The sequence below is a fragment of the Medicago sativa genome, chromosome 2 (assembly GCF_051527215.1).
Source record: "Medicago sativa cultivar Bolivia chromosome 2, Bolivia_mono, whole genome shotgun sequence".
Taxonomy (NCBI): Eukaryota; Viridiplantae; Streptophyta; class Magnoliopsida; order Fabales; family Fabaceae; genus Medicago; species Medicago sativa.
This window is the reverse complement of record NC_140750.1, coordinates 79,250,135-79,268,864: the sequence shown is the minus strand read 5'-3', so window position 1 is coordinate 79,268,864 and position 18,730 is coordinate 79,250,135. Positions and strand designations below refer to the sequence as shown.

Genomic DNA, 18,730 nt, shown 5'->3' with positions numbered 1-18,730 from the left:
TCAGATATCGCCAGATACAGGAAAAGAATGGCATTCGGATTTGGCCGCTGAAGGATGGGCGGACTAGCTAAGAACTTCTTAATTTGCTGGAAAGCATCCTCGCATTCTGGAGTCCACTCGAATCTCTCCTTTTTCTTAATGGAGGCGAAGAAAGAGAAGGCTTTGTCGCCGGCGCAGGACAAGAAACGAGAAAGAGCGGCGAGCCTACCTGTGAGTTGCTGCACTTCCTTGATGTTGGTGGGGCTTCTCATGTTGATGATCTCCTGGCATTTGTCAGGGTTTGCTTCGATGCCTCGTCTTGTTAAGAGGAAACCTAAGAATTTTCCCGCCTGCACTCAGAAAGAACATTTTGCTGGATTCAGACGAATCCTATATCTTCGAACCTGGCTCAATATCTCCTCCAGATCTTCAGAGTGACTGTATCCCTCCTTCGTTTTTGCAACCAGGTCGTCAATATATACCTCAAGATTTCGTCCTATCTGCGCGGAGAACGCGGTGTCCATAGATCGCTGGAAGGTGGCGCCTGCGTTCTTTAGACCAAAAGACATGACTTCATAGTGATAATTCTTTGTGCTGGTCATAAAGGCCGTTTTTCGAGCGTCCAGAGGGTCCATCCGTATTTGATTGTAACCTGAATAGGCATCCATAAAGCTTAGAGTTTTGTAACCTGAGGCGCTATCGATCAGGTGGTCAATGTTAGGGAGAGGATAAGGATCTTTGGGGCATGCCATGTTCAAATCCGTGTAGTCCACGCACATTCGCCACTTCCTATTTGCTTTCTTAACAAGGACGGTGTTGGCTAACCACGTGGGATACTTTATTTCGCTGATAAAGTGGGCTTCAACTAACTTTTTCACTTCCTCATCAACTGTCTTCCTTCTTTCCTCGCCCATCTTCCTTTTCCGCTGTACTACCGGTTTCACGCCAGCCTTGATAGATAGGTGGTGGCAAGCAATGTCGGGGTCCATCCCTGGCATTTCTGATGGATGCCAGGCGAAGAGATCCAGATTCTTCTTTAGTAGCTTGATCAGGGCGACCTCCTCGTCAGGAGATAGTGACGTGCCAATCTTTGTTGTATGGTGGGCTTCTGGTCCGATGGAGACTTCTTTTAATTCTTCAGTGGGTTCTAGGCGTTCTTGCTGGAAGCCTTCCCTGGGATCCAGATCGATCATGTTAACTTCGTGCGTTACCTCACTACTTGACTTCTTTCTGGTCTTTTGCAAACGCAAACTGTTATGATAGCACTCCCTGGCGAGTTTTTGATCGCCTCGAATGGTTCCAATCTTTCCAGAGTCAAGAGGGTACTTCATTACTAGGTACTTCGTGGATAAGAATCCGCCCAACAGGTTGAAGGCAGGGCGACCTATGATGATGTTGTAGGAGCTAGGCGAGTTTACGACGAGGTACTGACTCGAATGGTTTTGGCGTGAGATCCGCTTCCGAAAGTTGTCTTTAGGGTGATGTATCCCCTCACATGAACCTGCTCGCCCGTGAAGCCTGCCAGAGTTCCTCTGAAAGGTTGCAGCTGCTCCGGGTCTAGCCCCATTCGATCAAATGTGTCGTAGTAAAGAATATCCGCAGAGCTTCCTGGGTCTATCAACACCCGCTTCACGTCCCACTTGAAGATTTGTAAAGTGACGACCATGGGGTCGTCGTCGTGGGGTACTACGTCTCGATAATATTTGGGCGTGAAGGATACCTCTGGTTCGTGCTTCTGATCCGTCTCTTCATACTCCTGGCACAACATTACCTGCCTCACATATTTCTTTCGCGACGAACTTGACTCCCCTCCTCCGGCGAAGCCGCCTGAAATAGTGTTTATGGCGTGTCTTTTTTCGTCGTTCACTTCCTCCTTTTTATGGTCCGTTTTTTGTTTATTCTCGCCCCTTCTGTCCCTGACATACCCTCTTAGCTTCCCACTTTGTATTAGTCGCTCGATTTCTTGGCGAAGATGAATGCACGAGTCTGTGTCGTGTCCTCGTACCTTATGATATTTGCACCATTTGTCTTCATCCCTTCCCATGACGGGGCTGCGGGCTGGCAAGGGCTCTGGGATCAGCCTTGCTTCGAAGACCTCCTTCATGATACGTTCTGGCCTAGTATTTAAGGGCGTGAAGTCCCTTTGAGAATACGGATTGAACGGTCGCCTCTCCGGCCTTCTGTAGGGGGCGCGATCTCTGCCAGCTGTTGGTTGATAAGGTCGCCGTTCTGGATTGCTTGCGCGCTCCTTGGCGTCTCTGGCCTTCTTTTCTGCGTTGCTCTCCTCGCCCTTGATGTAGCATTCTGCCCTGGCTATAACTTCTTCCATTGAATCCGCAGGTTTCTGGGCTAGAGACTCGTTGAACTGCCCTGCCCTTAGTCCGTTTTGGAAAGCTCCTACGAACACTTCCTGGTTGGGGTTGATTACCTTGATGGTTGTATCGTTGAACCTAGCCAGGTAGTCTCTGAGGGATTCATTATGCCCTTGTCGCACATTGAAAAGGCTAGTTGCTGGGACCTTGCGATGTCGACTAGCGGAGAACTGTTGTATGAGTTTTCTGGTCATGTTCTGGTAGCTGAGGATGGAGAACCGTGGGAGATTCATGTACCAGCGTAAGGCGGCGTCAGTGAAAGTACCTGCTAGCAATTTGCATTTCAGAGAATCGGGAGCCCCGACAACCGCCATGCGTGTATTGAAGGCCGTGACATGCTCCATGGGGTCGTTCTTTCCGTCGAAGGTGGATAGGTGGGGCGGCTTGAAGCCCTCTGGAACTGATGCGTCCCAAATTTCAGTGGATAATGGTTGTGGTTCAGGGTCATCTAACTCGCCATGGTGTGATTCTTCTTTTTCCTCCAGTTGCTTTTGTTGCATGGTCTCCATTGAGGCCTGAAGGGCATCGTTGTGATCCTTCAGTTGAGCTAGTTGGGTTCGCATGGATTCCAATTCTTCGGTTGTTGCCATGATGAGAGGCTTTTCTCTAAATCGTACGTGAGGTGCGATTTAGGTTGGTCGAAAGGGGTTAGGGTTTCTAAATCGCAAAGGAGTTTTACGATTCAGAGGTCTAGTTTAAGGGTTCCTGAATCACGATTTGCGATCCGAAAACGTGGTCAAGGTTAGTTTTACCTGTTTCCCACAGACGGCGCCAACTGTACTTGCAAAAAAGTACGGTAAGGAATACTAGGATTCTAGGGTTTAGACTGATGATTAGATGCCTTGAGAGTGCTCTCAAGAGTGGTATTTATAGCCTGCTATGGGCTTGGGCTTCGGTTGCTTGGTTACCAAGCAACAGGGGTATTTGCGTATTTTGGGCGGTTGCCAGAGGCTTCCAGAAGTTTAATGAGGCGGCGCCCTTTAGGGGGCGCGCCAGGGCTCAGGAATCCTTCTGGAGGGCGCCCAGGCCTTTCTGAAGGGCTTAGAGCCTTTTTTGGAGGGCTTCTACGCCCTTAGGAATATGATGACGGTCCATTCCTAAACTAACCTTGCATACAAACATCAACACTAATAATATGAAAATAATTGGAGCAGTTATATTAACTTTTACTAAAATTAACTAAATTAATTAATCCCCCTCTATTAATTTATTATTTTCAATCATTTAGCATGATCAGCACTTTGCGTCAAATCAAACAATTGAACTCAAGTGTTACTAAACTTCTGATAAGTCAAATCGTTCAGAATAACTTAAGTTTAAATTTTTTTTAAAACAATTTTTTATTAGATTTTACTTGCCTCACATTCAAACTATAGATTACCAAAATTACTTCTCCTAAAAAGGAGAAACAGATGGTTTAAAACAAAATAAAAAAGCCAATGACAAATAACTTGAGATGCTAATCCTTTATTCCTAATTAATCGGTGACATCAATTAATTACCAATGCACCACCAATGATTAGTGAATGCGTGCATAGAAAGTTTATCACACAAAATATTACTAATATTACAGCATGCAGGGGGTGTGACCTGTTGATGTCACCTGTGGCTATTTCTGAGAAGCAAAAGCCATTGATCACAATCACAAATATTCCAGCAAGCAGGGGGTCACCAATATTTGATGTTACTTGTGGCCAGTTCTAAATAGCAAGAGCCAATTCAGGTCAACTTATCATTCTATTACTTACATTTTAATTTGTACAAATTCCTAGTGAATGTGAGCTTAATTAGTTAATAAAAACTTGGAACCAATCAATTAAAAAAAACAGCTTGATAAATAAACACATTTGTTGATAATGCCATTTGCCAAACACAAACTTTATAGTATTATAAATATATAACACCTGAGAAGTGATTCGGTAGAGAGTTATTCATTTTGTGACATTTGTTTATTTTATAGAAGCAGTTACCAGTGAGTGTCCTTGGTTGTCATGCCATAGTACTGGTTATTAATAATACTAAATATTCACCGTAGACACAATTATATATAGTAGTCTTAGCGAAGAAGCATTAATATTAGGAAATTGTGTTAACTAAGAAAAGAAAATATCAACCATAAACAATTGAAGGAACAAAAATTGGATGAAACAGTTTTGATGTTTATTTGTACCATGAATTGAAACTTTAGTTAGATTTCGTATGTATCACTCGTAATTACTGCCACTGCTAGTGCTACTTACTTTCCTTGTTTGGATAAATTGCCTGCTCTAACTTCAAAGTCTAGTGAACTCTCAAATTTACTCCTTCTCACGTTATCAAGCTTGGGCGATATAAAGGTAAGTTCATCATATCAACCCATTTTTCTAATAAGAGATTATTTATTCTACTTCATAATCAAGAGTAAGATACACTTTCAATAAAATTAAAGTTATTTTTATTAAGAAGAGATTATAGACTATAGTAAGAATAAGTGCATCTTACATAGTTGCATGTGTCTAATAATCTCTTATTAAAATGCTCTAAATATATAAGCTTGGGGGACTATATATAAGAGTAAGTTCATCAACCCACTTTCTAATAAGTGATTATTTATACAAGCAATTTTCATTAATTTTTTTTCATTTTATATAAACACATGCAAATATTTTTTCTAGTTCAGAAAGGAAATAAAATAAAAACAATAAAATTGTAAATATTTTAGAAAAAAAAATGTACCATAAACCCCTATTCTAATTGTCTGTACTATGGTCCTTACATATTTCGACAAAAGTGATCTTTTGATTGGCAGTTATTATTTTTATGATTATGTCAAGAAAGATTCTATGTAACCTTTCTAACAAAACTTTGGCTGTTTAATTAATCTAATAATCAATATATAGTTGTCTATTCCAAATAACTCAATTTATAGGACTTCCTTTGCAAGTAACACAACTAATTCTCCTTATATAGTTTTATATTATTCACATGAGCCAAATATCATAAGGTCTCAATTTTCTGCAATCTACATGTCTCTCTTTGCATATTTGAAGCTAATATCTCTTCAAACCTTATGCAGTATATATAAAGGAGGTGGAAAATTGCCATATATTTCAAAGAGTAAACTTATGTGTATAAATGAAAATTATAAAGAAGCTGAAATTTTACTTCCACGTGAGCCTTTCCCTCAACCTTCTATATTTACTTTGCAAGTTTCAATATTAGTTAATTAGTTAGCTTATGGATATGTTTCTTGTGTAGAAATTAATGGTGATGTTAGCTATAAGCAAGGAACGAGATAACAAAGTGAACTTCAGCAATGACATTAATTTCAATAGTTTTTATAAGCCTACTATTGAAGAAGAATGTATAGGCTTGAAGGTAGCATTGTCATGCAAATATCAAGCACAGAATGATTCTGATACAGAAGATGAAGTTGAGGATTTCTTGTTACCGAAAAAACCAGAAGTAGTGATGTTATTTTCTTCTCCATTTACTGATTCTGACCGTGATTTAGCTGCGACAAAGCTGCAGAAAGTTTACAAGAGTTATAGGATTAGAAGATATTTAGCAGATTTGGCCGTTGTTTGCGAGGAGCTATGGTTAGTGCAATCCAATATTTAAGTTATGAGTGAGTGATTAGTACTGCTTTGTGTACTTTCCAAAATGGATTCTTAAGTTTGTTCACTGCTTCAGGTGGACGGGTTCAGAAACTTCTGCTTTTCAAAAGTGCTTGATATCACATTTTGACTCTGATAAATCTGAATCAGCTATTTCAAAATGGGCAACTGCAAGGACAATGGCTGCCAAGGTATATACCTTTTAATGTTATAAGCTATGCAAAGGTCCTGTTTGGATAATCAGTTTAATAAAGTTCTTAGAGCATAAGTTTATCATATAAGTGCTGATTTATAAGTTATTTCTATACCAAAAGATAAAATGAAGTCAAGCTGTTTTCATATAAGTAATAAACTGTTTTCATAAACTATTCTGAAGAGCTTATGGAAGTAAGCTAAAATCAACTTAAGATCGTGTTGTAAGTTGTTTTCATAAACTCTACTAAATAGTCTTGCAAGTATTTATACCAGTAAATAAGATTAAATAAGTCAATCCAAACACACTCACTAATAAGGGGTAACATTTTATATGTTTTCCTTCAATGTTTAGGCTCATAATAGTCTTCTTTGGAAAATTAAATGTTTTTTTTTTCTTTGGTTGGTAGATGGGAAGAGGATTATCCAAAGATGATAATGCGCAAAGATTAGCTCGAAAACATTGGCTTGAAGCTGTAAGCTCATACTTCTACATCTTGAGTTCTTGACTTATATAATATATCAAAGATATTCATTGTAATTGTTTTATGATATGGTTTCTTGGATTCCAAGAAAGTAAACTAACTGAGAATAATCTTTTCTTATATTTTACAGATTGATCCCCGTCATCGCTATGGACACAATCTTCATTTCTATTATGATGTATGGTTTAAGTGTCAGAGTTCTCAGCCCTTTTTCTACTGGTAAATATTAACTCAGCAAGCACTTGTACATACGGATTTGAATATAACTTTTGAATTTTGATCCATATTTTGTAATGTCTTAATACATGTTTTGCTCACATGAAGGTTGGATATTGGTGATGGAAAAAAAGTCAATCTTGACATATGTTCAAGAAAGAAATTGCAAAGGCAACGAATAAACTATCTTGGACCTGTAAGTTGTTTCATTCGCCACATCGCATTGAGAATGCCAAATAATAAATACTACCTCTGTCTAACCATAAGTGTCTTACTATTTGCAATATTTCTGTCTCAAATTATTTGTCGTTTTAGAGTATCAAATCAACATTTATTAACTTTTCCAACAATGCACTCATTGAAAGTTTGCCACTAAATTTGTATGTTGTATTAACAACTGCAACATTGATGCTTGCAATTTGCAGATAGAGAGGGAAGCATATGAAGTGATTGTGGAAGGAGGCAAGCTTGTTTACAAACAAAGCAATAACCTTGTACACACAACCGATGGATCTAAGTGGATTTTTGTTCTTAGCTCGTCTAGAGTTCTGTATGTTGGACAGAAGGAAAAAGGCAAATTTCAACACTCAAGTTTTGTAGCAGGTGCTCCTACCATTGCATCTGGAAGAATTGTTGCACACAATGGAGTGCTTCATGTATGCTACATTTTTTTTGACAAATTCTTCTATGCCACATGTTTCATAAACATGAGACATGCCCCCGATTAAATAGAATTTTATAAAAAAAAAAATTCAAATTTAAAGAAGCAAAGAGGAAATCTCTTAGCAATAGGACAGAAATGGAGGAAAGAAATTGAAACACATTTCATTTACAAGTGAATTGATCTTCATTTACATTTTATTCAGGTTATATGGCCTTATAGTGGCCATTATCGTCCAACAGAGAAGAATCTTAAGGAATTCATTCGCTTCTTGGAGGAACATCATGTGGATATGACAAATGTAAAGGTGAATAATCATGTCAAAGCATCTTTCACTCTAGCTTTATAAGTTTTATACTTTGAGTATAACTCAACCTTACAAATTCAACTTGTGAGACAATTCTTCATAAAAAAAAAAAAAAAATTAAGCTTTATCTCAACAAGCATGATCAACTTGTCGAATCTTGAACCTTTTTTATGTTGTTGTCTCATGCAGAAACATCCAGTTGATGATGATATTATACCTCCTAATAAACCTGTGGTGGAGGAGCTTCACTTTGAGTACATAGAAATTGTGGGAAACTTTGATACCAATGTGGAAAGTAACAAGGCATTGTCAAACAAATGGACTACTGGTGTTGGTCCTAGGATTGGTTATGTGAGAGAGTACCCACCAAAACTTCAACTTCAGGCACTTGAACATCTTAATCCATCACCAAGAGTCAACAATGGAACATTTGAAGATAAAACAACCATTCCATCTTCAAGGGCCACTCCAGAAGTTCATCTGTCACATAGACTTGAAAATATGGAACTTATTTAGTTCAATGTTCCAGCTACATATGAGGCATTCATGTGCATAGGCACTACTTTAGCTTTAGCATAAACATTTGAAATATAGTATATATATTTATTATGTTAGTATATATATAGTACATAATATAGGAAGATAAAGGTCAAAAAGGAGAAAACCCAATATTTATTTTTTTTATTTGGGTTTTTCATGGCCATTCTTTGTGTTGTATTGTATCAGTTATCTTCTGCCGAGGCATTCTTTTTTATTCCCCTCAACTTCATAGTTGCTTGTCCAATAGTTCTGTGGCGATGGTTAATCATACATTCTTGTGTTGCAAGTCAAAGTCACATATGAAAAATTTTAAAAAAAATTATTCACCTCTCTTTCGTACTCTCCTATTTGTTTTTCATAATCTTTATATTGCGTGTAGTCGAAAAAATTATCATTCATACACACATTATCTTAAAGTCATTAGGTCACGATCAGATAGCTCAGATTTTAACCTAGGTTGCATTAATTTTGAAAGCAAACTTAAAATTAGAGTAGTATGCTCTTGATCTACAACTCGAAGCTACAAATTATATGAATTCGTAAAGATTGGGATGCAAATAAATAATCTAAAATTAGTTGTTAGCATAAAAAATTACGCATCAATATATAGGTCGCACGAAAAACCATTAGGGATGAAAAAAGAAATACTCTAAATTTTCTTTTATCAATATTTTTTTTTAAAACTTACCAAGACTCTATGGGGCCACAATCTAAAACGATTGGGTCTTCTAGTGAGCTTTGTAGGCCTCGGACCGCATAGAGGAACCAATAGTCACATTAATAAATATGCAGCTCTTAGAACGACATCATTTCTTATCATTAAATGGCAAATAAAGACGTAATAAATAATCTTGTAAAAAAAAGACGTAATAAATAATAATAAAAATAATAATAGAAACGTTAATTTGTGGCATCCGGACATAAGTTAAAAATGTTAATTAATGGCAATAAGACACAAGTTAAGAAATCAAATATAAAAATATAATATTGAGAATTATGCATTTAGAATTTCAAAGGCTATAATTTTATTTAGTTGCGAAACGTAATGATAATTGGTAAAATTGGGATGTGAATAATCTAAAATTAGTTGTTAGCATAAAAAATTAGGCTTCAACCTGCAGGCCGCGCGAAAAACCATTAGGATGGAAAAAGAAATACTCTAAATTTTCTTCTATCAATTTTTTTAGAGGAATTTTATTTCAACAACCATTTTATATGCCAACTTGTGAGACAACTAAAATATATAAAGGAATGTAGTGTAGGTCTTGACACAAAAACCAAAACAATAGAGAGAAAATGAAAACATAATGTGAGTTTGAGAAAGAAAGTTGTCATAAAAATTATCACAAAATGATCGTTCAAATGTCATTTCATTTTTTTAATTTTTTTTTTTACTAAGACTCTATGAAACCACAGTCTAAAAAGATTGAGCTTTCTTCTAGTGAACTTTGTATGACTCGGTCCGCGTAGATGATCAAATAGTCACATTAGTAAATACGCGGCTCTTAACGACATCATTTCTTACCATTAAATGGCAAATAAGCACGTAATAAATAACATTTAATAAAATAATAATAAGTGTTAATTTGTCGCATAATGACACAAGTTAAAAATTCAAATATAGAAATCTTACCATTAAATGGCAAATAAGCATGTAATAAATAATATTTAATAAAATAATAATAAGTGTTAATTTGTCGCATAATGACACAAGTTAAGAATTCAAATATAGAAATATAATATTGATAATTATGCATTTAAAATCTCAAAAGGCTATAATTTTATTTTTTTTTCAATACAAAATTTCTAGTTCAATTTTATTTGGGTTAAATATGTTTTTGATCCCTATAAAATTTTCAAATTTTAAATTTTAGTCCCTATAAAATTGCATGAGAGTGTAAAGATATTATTTTCAATTTAACAAGAGGTATGAGTTCCAATTCATTTTAGAAAACGTATGAACAACGTTAAATTTATTGAAGGAAAATTTTCTTGCATATTGTGATTCTACTCAACTTAAACGATTAATCTTTTCAATTACGCTTTGTATACATAATTAGTTAACATAAAATAATAAGAGTTAACTAAGGAAATGCTCCCTATAAATCTTTGTTTTCATTAGCATTTTTAAAGACAAAAAATGCATTCAAAATGTTGATGGAAAATGGTGAGTTAACTCGGAGCGCGTTTGGCTAGAAAGAAAGAGAAAGCTGAGTTTTTTGATGTTGACTTGTTTGGGTACCGTTACGTTACGGTCTTTTTCATTTCTTACACAAACAAATCAAACGTAAGACGACGACACCACCTCCTACACTTTCAAATTTCAAATTTTTCTTTCTTTGTCTCTCTCTCTCTCTCTCTGTTTCTTTTTACATACCCCCCAATTTCACAACACAACCCTACAATCTCTGCAAAAATCGGTTCTTTTCTCCAATGGGTGTTTCTGGAAAATGGTTTAAATCACTTCTTTCCAATAAGAAAACCGATCAGGTAAATTTACAATCACTTCTTTTATATTTTTCCCTTTTTTTTGTTGTTGTTTTAATAATTTAGTGTTAATGTTGTTTGTTCAGGAGAAGAAGTGTAATAGTACTAAGAAGAAATGGAAGCTATGGAAAACTTCTTCTTCTTCTTCTTCAACCATGAAGAAGACTGGTGCTGCTGCTGCTGCTGTGTCTGATTCTTCCATTACCGATACTGCTGCTGCCGTTGCTGTCGTTGTTCGAGCTGGACCTAAAGATTTCATCCTTATCAGGCAGGAATGGGCTGCTATTCGCATTCAGGCTCTCTTTCGAGCCTTCTTGGTAACTATTTCTTTTCCTTTCTATGATTTTTGCTGTGGCTTTTAATTGTTCATGTCATAGTGTGCTAGTTTGAAATTCCAAGTCCAATTATGGATCAGAATTCAGGGATTAGGATCTATTAAGTTTTTACAAGATCTACCAATAGTTGGGATTTGGGAGTTTAAAAAACGGACCTTTGTGTTTTCATGATTTGAATTTGAATTTTCAACTTTTTAGTCCTCTTTTAAGTCATGTAAACTTTTTCCTCCTTTTTTCCTTTATTGGGGTTGAATGATTTACGTAGTTAGGTAATAACCGAGTTATAAACACTAGCAAATGTTACGAAAAATTGCAGAAATATTAGCCACTCTTCTTCACATTGTTTTAAGAGAATTTGATCAGTATATTTTGCATATGTTGCTTGTGCTTAGATTTTTCTATGCTAATGTTCTTCATGTTAATTAGTTTATCTTATGATGGCCTTATATTATCATATTTTGAATTTTGAAATCAGCTCGCAGCTCGCCTTTACCTAATTGAAATTCAACTTTTTAGTCCTCCTTAAGATGACTGTAAAATCCTCCCCTTTATTTTTTCTTTCTCTTTTTGGATTGGGGGATGGGTCAATGACTTCAGTAGTTAGGTTCTTTTGTATGGCTGTGGTGTTACTAATCTGTCAGGGGAATATGATGCATAACCGAGTCTATCATTCAGCATAAACACTGTCCATTTTTTTAGGATTTATTGCAGAAATATCAGCCACTCTTGGTTACTTTTTTTTTTTTTTCTTCTTCTTTATCTATGTTGATACTCTTCTTTCATTGATTTAGTTATTTTATATTGATCTTACCTCTATTTCTTTTTAAAATACATTGAAGGCTAGAAGAGCTTTGAGAGCATTGAGGGCAGTGGTGAGACTGCAAGCAATATTTAGAGGCAGGCAAGTTCGAAAACAAGCAGCTGTTACTCTAAGGTGTATGCAAGCTCTGGTTAGGGTTCAGGCACGTGTGAGAGCTAGGAATGTGAGGAAATCTCCAGAAGGCAAAGCAGTGCAGCAGCTATTAGATGACCATCGCAACCATGCTGATTCTGTTAAGCTTGTAGAGGTAGCAAATTAATTTGTTTCAAGATAATAATTACATAATATTCTCTAAATGGTTATTTTGAGTTACAAGGTTATAGTATATGCTAACATAAGGGATGATTTGCCATGTTATTATTATCAGCAAGGATGGTGTGAAATTCCTGGAACTGCAGATGAAGTTAAAGCAAAGCTAAGAATGAGGCAAGAAGGTGCCATCAAGAGGGATAGAGCAATGGCATACTCTCTATCCACACAGGTAATTAAGTGTTGACAATATCTATTCATTTAGTTTAGTTTCAATTCCAATATATCTTTGCTTGCTTTTTAACAGTCAAGAATAAGTGCTAGTCCAAACTCAAAATCCACAAAATCAGTGTCTCTTTTCAAGCATCATCACAACCATGACAACAAGAGCTTAGGAAATAGCTTGTTAGAGCGCTGGATGGCAAACAAACCATGTCCATGGGAGAGTCCAATCTCAAGCAGGAAGAGTGAAGAACTTGTTCCTACTTTTCAATCAAGAAGGAATGGTGTGACAACAAGAATTTCAGCTCTTAAAATCTGTCAACAAACTCCATCATCTTCGACTTTAAGCTCCGAATACATGAATGATGATAGCATTTTATCAACTTCATGTACATCTGGATCTCCATCTATGCCAGAAGCAACAGAGGAAAAAGATGCTCACCTACCTAGCTACATGAATTTGACAGAATCAACTAAGGCTAAGCTCAAAACTTACAGGTCTTCTTCGCAGAGTTCGAAGAGACTCGTAATGGATGATTGTATGTCTCATAACACAAGTATAACTTTTCTGAATGGAGATAATAGTATAAACAGTTCTGGTTCTGACCCTTCAGTTAATTTATGGAAGGATCGTTGTGCAACACCTCTAAGGGCAAGTTATTATCAAAATCGATATGGCAGGAGATAGAGAATTTCTCTAACAGTTTCAGCATGATGTGTCTACTTTCATTGAGTTCAACAGCTTGTTGTCCATTGTCATCTTGACACAATGAGATGAACTGATTTGGTTTTGATGTAGTCACAAAATCTACGCTTTCACTCAATCAATACAGCGGTGCCATTTATGAGAAAGTGGCTAACTTTTAGTGTAGATAGAAATTTTATGTGAGGAGTGAAATAGCAAACTATTGCGCTACATTAATTTATAATGTGTGTTTTACTTTTAAATATACATAATAGCTGTTTTTTTGTTGTTCTTTATCCTGTAATCCCCACAGACATAGCTTTGGATTAATCTTGACATTACGTTTGAACTATGTTTAAATTTTGAGCAAGAAGTACGGGCTTAAGATGAGACTATATTACTCATTTTCTGAAGATATGGGTGCTCTTTTGTTACTTCCAATATAAGTAAGGTAGATGCTCAATGTGGTAAGTTACATATTTCCTGAGGGCTTTAGTTATAGCTTTTGTGTGATAGGTAGCTTGACTGAACTTGTGCATGCAGGCTTGGTTAAGAATTCAGTTACAGAAACTGAGTTAAGATTTCTTCTTGATATTAACAAATCAGTTTCTCCTTGTTATTGATATGCGAAGTTATGAGATATCTACCGTGTTTTTAGTATTAAATCTTGACTCTGATGGGCAAAAAATTCAGTACTTGGTAGCTTTGTTAAGCATTGACCTTAATATCTGAAAACTCTAATGATAGAAAACACTTCTTCTAACTCACCTAATCACCTTCATATTTTGTTAAAAGGTAATCACCATAATTATGAATGATTTTGTTTAAGTAATAATGGTTTACTATATATGTTACAATTTCTGTAACCTTTCACCCCTGGTGTTGATTTTAAATATTTTAATATCCATTAAAAATAGACTCGCCATAGCATCTTAAATGGAAATTGCTCTTCTCCCTTTCAAAATTGTTCATTCCCTGTAAAATGTCCAACGTGAGCTCACGCTTGGCTTTTTTCAACGTGAGTTAACTCACGTTAGGCATTTTCAGCATGAGTTAACTCACACGGACACTTTTAAGATTGGTGAATGTGCAAAAACAAAAGGGAGAAGAGCAATTTCCTCTTAAATTTATGTTAGGCTTAATTCATGTGAGCCATGTCTATTCTTTGTGAACTCTTTTAGAATTTTATATTTAGAATTATACTATTCTCCCAACTGAACTATTCTCCCAACTGATTTTGCTCTCTCCCAACTGAAAAGTTCATAATGCCCATGCGTGAGTTAAGCCACGCTGCGAGAGTTAAGTCATGTTATGTGACTTAAGTTTTATATCAGCATAACATAAACATAAAATTGTTCTACCGTGTTACCAAAGGGGTACATGAAATAGTTCTACCATGTATTCCATCCTCTTATGATCGCCCATGCGGCCGTTCATGAGTACATAGTTCATGTCCCTCCCTACGAGGAGGTTATTGTTTAGCAGCAGTGGGTCAACATCCTCTCGACCCATTCTAGATCACCCACAATGTCAGAGGCATAGTGGACATCGCTATGACGGAGATTCCTGATGTGTATTCAAATCATGTTGTTGCCGGCGTTACAAAGAGCATCCGGCAATAGTATCGCGTGTTGGAGGAGGTGCGGGCTCCGCGGAGGAGGAGTAGGAGTCCACGGAAGTAGCAGACTCTTATTTTATGACTTTTGTATATTTTAAGTTTTTTATGACATTTTGTCGGATATGGATGTAATATATTTACATTTGCGCGTTTGCGTCTTTTTATGACATTTTGGTTAATTTTCGTTTATGTTGCGTTTTTTTATGACATTTTGGTTAATTATGAAGGAATGAATGAATGATTTAATGAATGGTTGAATGAATGATGAAAACATGTATTTTTGAGAGGAATGAATGTATGTATGAATGAAGGAATGAATGAATGAAATCAGGGAATAAGGTACTTCTGCCTGTTTTGGTACTGAGCACAGACATAGCGTGAGTTAACTCACGCATCTGTTAATCCCTGCGTGAGTTAAGTCACGTTGTGTTTAACACATGTGTGAGTTAACTCACACAGCGTGAGTTAAGTCACGCAGAGATTAACACAAGCGTGAGTTAACTCACGCCAGGGGATTTTTGGGAATTTTGGTTGGGAGTGAGCAAAAGTTGTTGGGAGAAGAGCAGAATTCTTATATTTAAGGTTAAATAAGATTTTGGTTCGTCCTTGTGAGTTTAGATCTGTTGATAAGGACATTGTATAATATATGTTGGGGTCGAGGTGTGAACCCCGGACACCCCACTTGTTTACCTTAAGAGGTGGATTTGTAGCTACTAGGCTACTTGATAAAAAATAATAATAACATTTTGGCCCTTATAAATAATTCAAATTTTATTTTAAATTCTTCTAAAAAAAATCTTCAAGCAATGGTCTTTCAAATAGTTTCATGTATTTAAAAACATGGATAAAAAATGTTGCTAAAACCATTGTTTGAAGACATTTTTTTGAATGACTAAAAACAAAATTCATTGTATTTATAGAGACTAAAAACTTACTTAAGCCGTATATTTATAACAAAAACATGAGTTGGATTTATCCTAACATATTTGCATGTGCATAATATGCTTGTTGGAGAGTTTGTGGGGCCTAAGCAACAACAAGATAATGATAATAATTTCGGAACTACCAAGAGATTTTGAGACTACACTCAACCGAAAACTTTCCATTCATATAGTTTCATAAGTGAAAGTTTTCCTCGTCATCGATTATTCTTGGATTCACTCACACTCTTTCACCAAGTCAACCCAAGACTCTTGTGAAGAGGGCATAAATCTCTAGAGGATCATCGTAATAAGTTAAAAACAATCACATAAGTGATTTAGACACTACATTTTCAATCAAAATTTAAAGGCATCGAAAATATCGTTCATTTATAGTTGATGTGGACTAGCTAATCAGAGTTGAGCTTCAACAAAAGAGTTGACCGGATTTAAATAGACATTTACCATGAATTCATTTATATTCTAAACATCTTCATAAAAAATGTTCAAAAATATGAATGGTACACAAGTTCAAAATTATGAATGTTCAAAATTCCCTGAAATATTTTAGAGAAAATAAAAATAAAATTTGAGACATTTATAAAGATAAAAAATTTAGGCTTAAATATGTCTTTAGTCCCTGCACTTTCATCACATTTTGGCATTGGTCCTTGCACTTTTTTTTGTTTGGAATTGGTCCCTGTACTTTGTAAAAATATTGGTATTGGTCCCTCTGTTAATTTTCTGTTAAAAAAAAACACAAAACTATTGGTATTGGTCCCTGCACTTTGTAAAAATATTGGTATTGGTCCCTGCACTTTGTAAAAATATTGGTATTGGTGCCACGTGGCGTGAAATGATTGGGCCACGTGGCACTCCGTTAGTTTTGTGTTTTTTTTAACAGAAAGTTAACAGAGGGACCAATACCAATTTTTTTACAAAGTGCAGGGACCAATGTCAAACAAAAAAAAGTGCAGGGACCAATGCCAAAATCTGATGAAAGTGCAGGGACCAATGACACATTTAAACCAAAAATTTATTTAATCCTTCCAATCTATTATGAATAGTTGTGGACCCAAAAATAAAAAACAACGTCTGTTTTTTTGCTGCTTCAATGGCTCAATCATACATGCTTTTGTACCCTTCACTATTGTCTATTATGTACCATCAGTATACACAAAGAATGCAAAAAATCAATTCAAGATTTGAAACGAGTAAGCTTTATTAAAGACATTTCTTATCGCCACTTAAGAAAAAGCACGTGATCCAAATTAATAATTAATTGTAATCTTTTTTTAAAAGGAATGATTAATGTTGTTATGTACTGATGCAACATGTATATGGTCCAGTACCAGCCACTCGTGCTTTCGCATAAAGGACGTGTTATAATGTTATTTTTTTTAAGGGATGTTATAATGTTATTTATCACTGATTTATTACCACCTTTGAAGTTTTGTACATTATTAAACTCGTTAAGTTTATTTTGATAGAAACAAATTATCATGAGGGAGAAAAATGATCAATGAACTCAGGGGCGGAGCCACTCACATGATTGTGGGGGCTCCTGCCTGCACAAATCTTTCTAATTTTATTTTTATATACATATACATATGCTGCTAATAACACCCCACCCACTATTGCTTTAGTAATTTCTAAAATATCAAACACTCCCACAGTCCCACCCAGTAGCCCAACTACCCAATCCCAAGGCCCAATTGGCTAACACAATTCTGATTCACACCAACACAACACAACACAACACACGTCCCGCCATCCACAATTCACAATCACGCTTTCTTTCTTTCTTTCTCACAGTGAACAAACAAACTCCCTCTCTGTTTCAACCACATCAAAAAATCAACCACATCCACATCCTTGTTTTAAAATAAAACTTCCTCTTCCTTGTTTCTTGTGTCTCTAATCTTCTTATTCCTTATTTTTTTCTGTCTTCCTCTATTGGTGGTGATCTAAGAGGTACACTCTCTTCCTTATTTTTATGATTTTAAACTTATTTGTTTTATTTGTTTATTATTGTAATGAGAGTTAACATCTATTATTACCTTGTTGATATTGAATTTATGTTGATTGTGTAAACTTTATTGTTAGGGTTTGATAAGTGATTATTTGGGATTATTCAACAATCTTAAACTTTACTGCTATTTTATTGCTTTAAGTGTTTGTGTTGATATTTTTATGTTCTTTTTATGATTGATTTCCTATGATTTTTATGTACTCATGAGTAGTGTTTATAGGGTAGTTATAACTTATAAAAAAAGTAGTGTTTTTAGAATTATAAATTGATTCTGCTCTGATCAATAAACTTGTAATTTGTAGCAGTAAACATTCAATGAAGAGATTTTACAAACCAGTTGCGAAATCGAATGGGTGATCAATGGTTAAATGATTGTCAAGTTACTTATATATAGAGAGAGATTTTTATTGAGATTGAAAATGAGAAAATCATTCGATATTTCCAAAATATGACAAGTCATAGAGGACAATTGTAATTGTTGTTGGCAGTTGGGTTTTGGTTTGGTGATGGCCTTTGTTGTTTTTGTGGTTTTGGAGCTTAGGCAAGGGTGCTCTTTTCCTATTATATATTGCAGGTTTTTCTTTTTGCCTTTTGTTGCAGTGCTGTTGTGTTTTCCTGCTATATATATATATATATATTCCAGCGGCCTATTACTATTATAGGTGTTTATTTGTGTTTTTTGTTCTTAGTATTTTGGCACTTTGTTGTTAATATATATATATATATATATATATATATATATATATATATATATATATATATATATATTCCTGCTATGTAAAATATATATATATATATAGTGCCTCCACTAGTTGAAATTCCTGGCTCCGCCCCTGAATGAACTCATTTCTCTTGATTCATTAATACAAAGCTTACTTATCGTAAGAATAGCATGGTACACCTTATCATACGGCCTAGTATGTAGTTAATCATAGTTTGGTCTCTAACCAACTAATTCTTAATTAATTATTAATTAATGATTTGATATACAAGTAAGTTGGTACACTACCTTTC

The 18,730-nt window shown here is 35.4% G+C and overlaps 3 protein-coding genes across 3 annotated transcripts; 2 read left to right on the top strand and 1 right to left on the bottom strand.

Moving 5' to 3' along the window:
- Window positions 1-1,393: 1,393 nt before the first annotated feature.
- On the bottom strand, window positions 1,394-2,941 carry LOC146951157 (uncharacterized). Its single transcript, XM_085748717.1, has one exon. The coding sequence runs from the start codon at window positions 2,939-2,941 to the stop codon at window positions 1,394-1,396; it is 1,548 nt and encodes a 515-aa protein (XP_085604843.1).
- A 1,156-nt stretch (window positions 2,942-4,097) lies between these two features.
- On the top strand, window positions 4,098-8,572 carry LOC146951156 (IQ domain-containing protein IQM5-like). The gene is made up of 10 exons (XM_085747120.1): window positions 4,098-4,687; window positions 5,407-5,501; window positions 5,589-5,929; window positions 6,024-6,138; window positions 6,550-6,615; window positions 6,755-6,843; window positions 6,949-7,036; window positions 7,266-7,496; window positions 7,707-7,808; window positions 7,998-8,572. The coding sequence occupies exons 2-10, from the start codon at window positions 5,466-5,468 to the stop codon at window positions 8,322-8,324; spliced, it is 1,395 nt and encodes a 464-aa protein (XP_085603246.1). The 5' UTR covers window positions 4,098-4,687; window positions 5,407-5,465; the 3' UTR covers window positions 8,325-8,572.
- Window positions 8,573-10,477: 1,905 nt separating this feature from the next.
- Window positions 10,478-13,519, top strand: LOC146951155 (protein IQ-DOMAIN 6-like). Its single transcript, XM_085747119.1, has 5 exons — window positions 10,478-10,838; window positions 10,922-11,152; window positions 12,010-12,237; window positions 12,358-12,471; window positions 12,547-13,519. The coding sequence occupies exons 1-5, from the start codon at window positions 10,782-10,784 to the stop codon at window positions 13,147-13,149; spliced, it is 1,233 nt and encodes a 410-aa protein (XP_085603245.1). The 5' UTR covers window positions 10,478-10,781; the 3' UTR covers window positions 13,150-13,519.
- The last annotated feature ends 5,211 nt before the right edge of the window (window positions 13,520-18,730 follow it).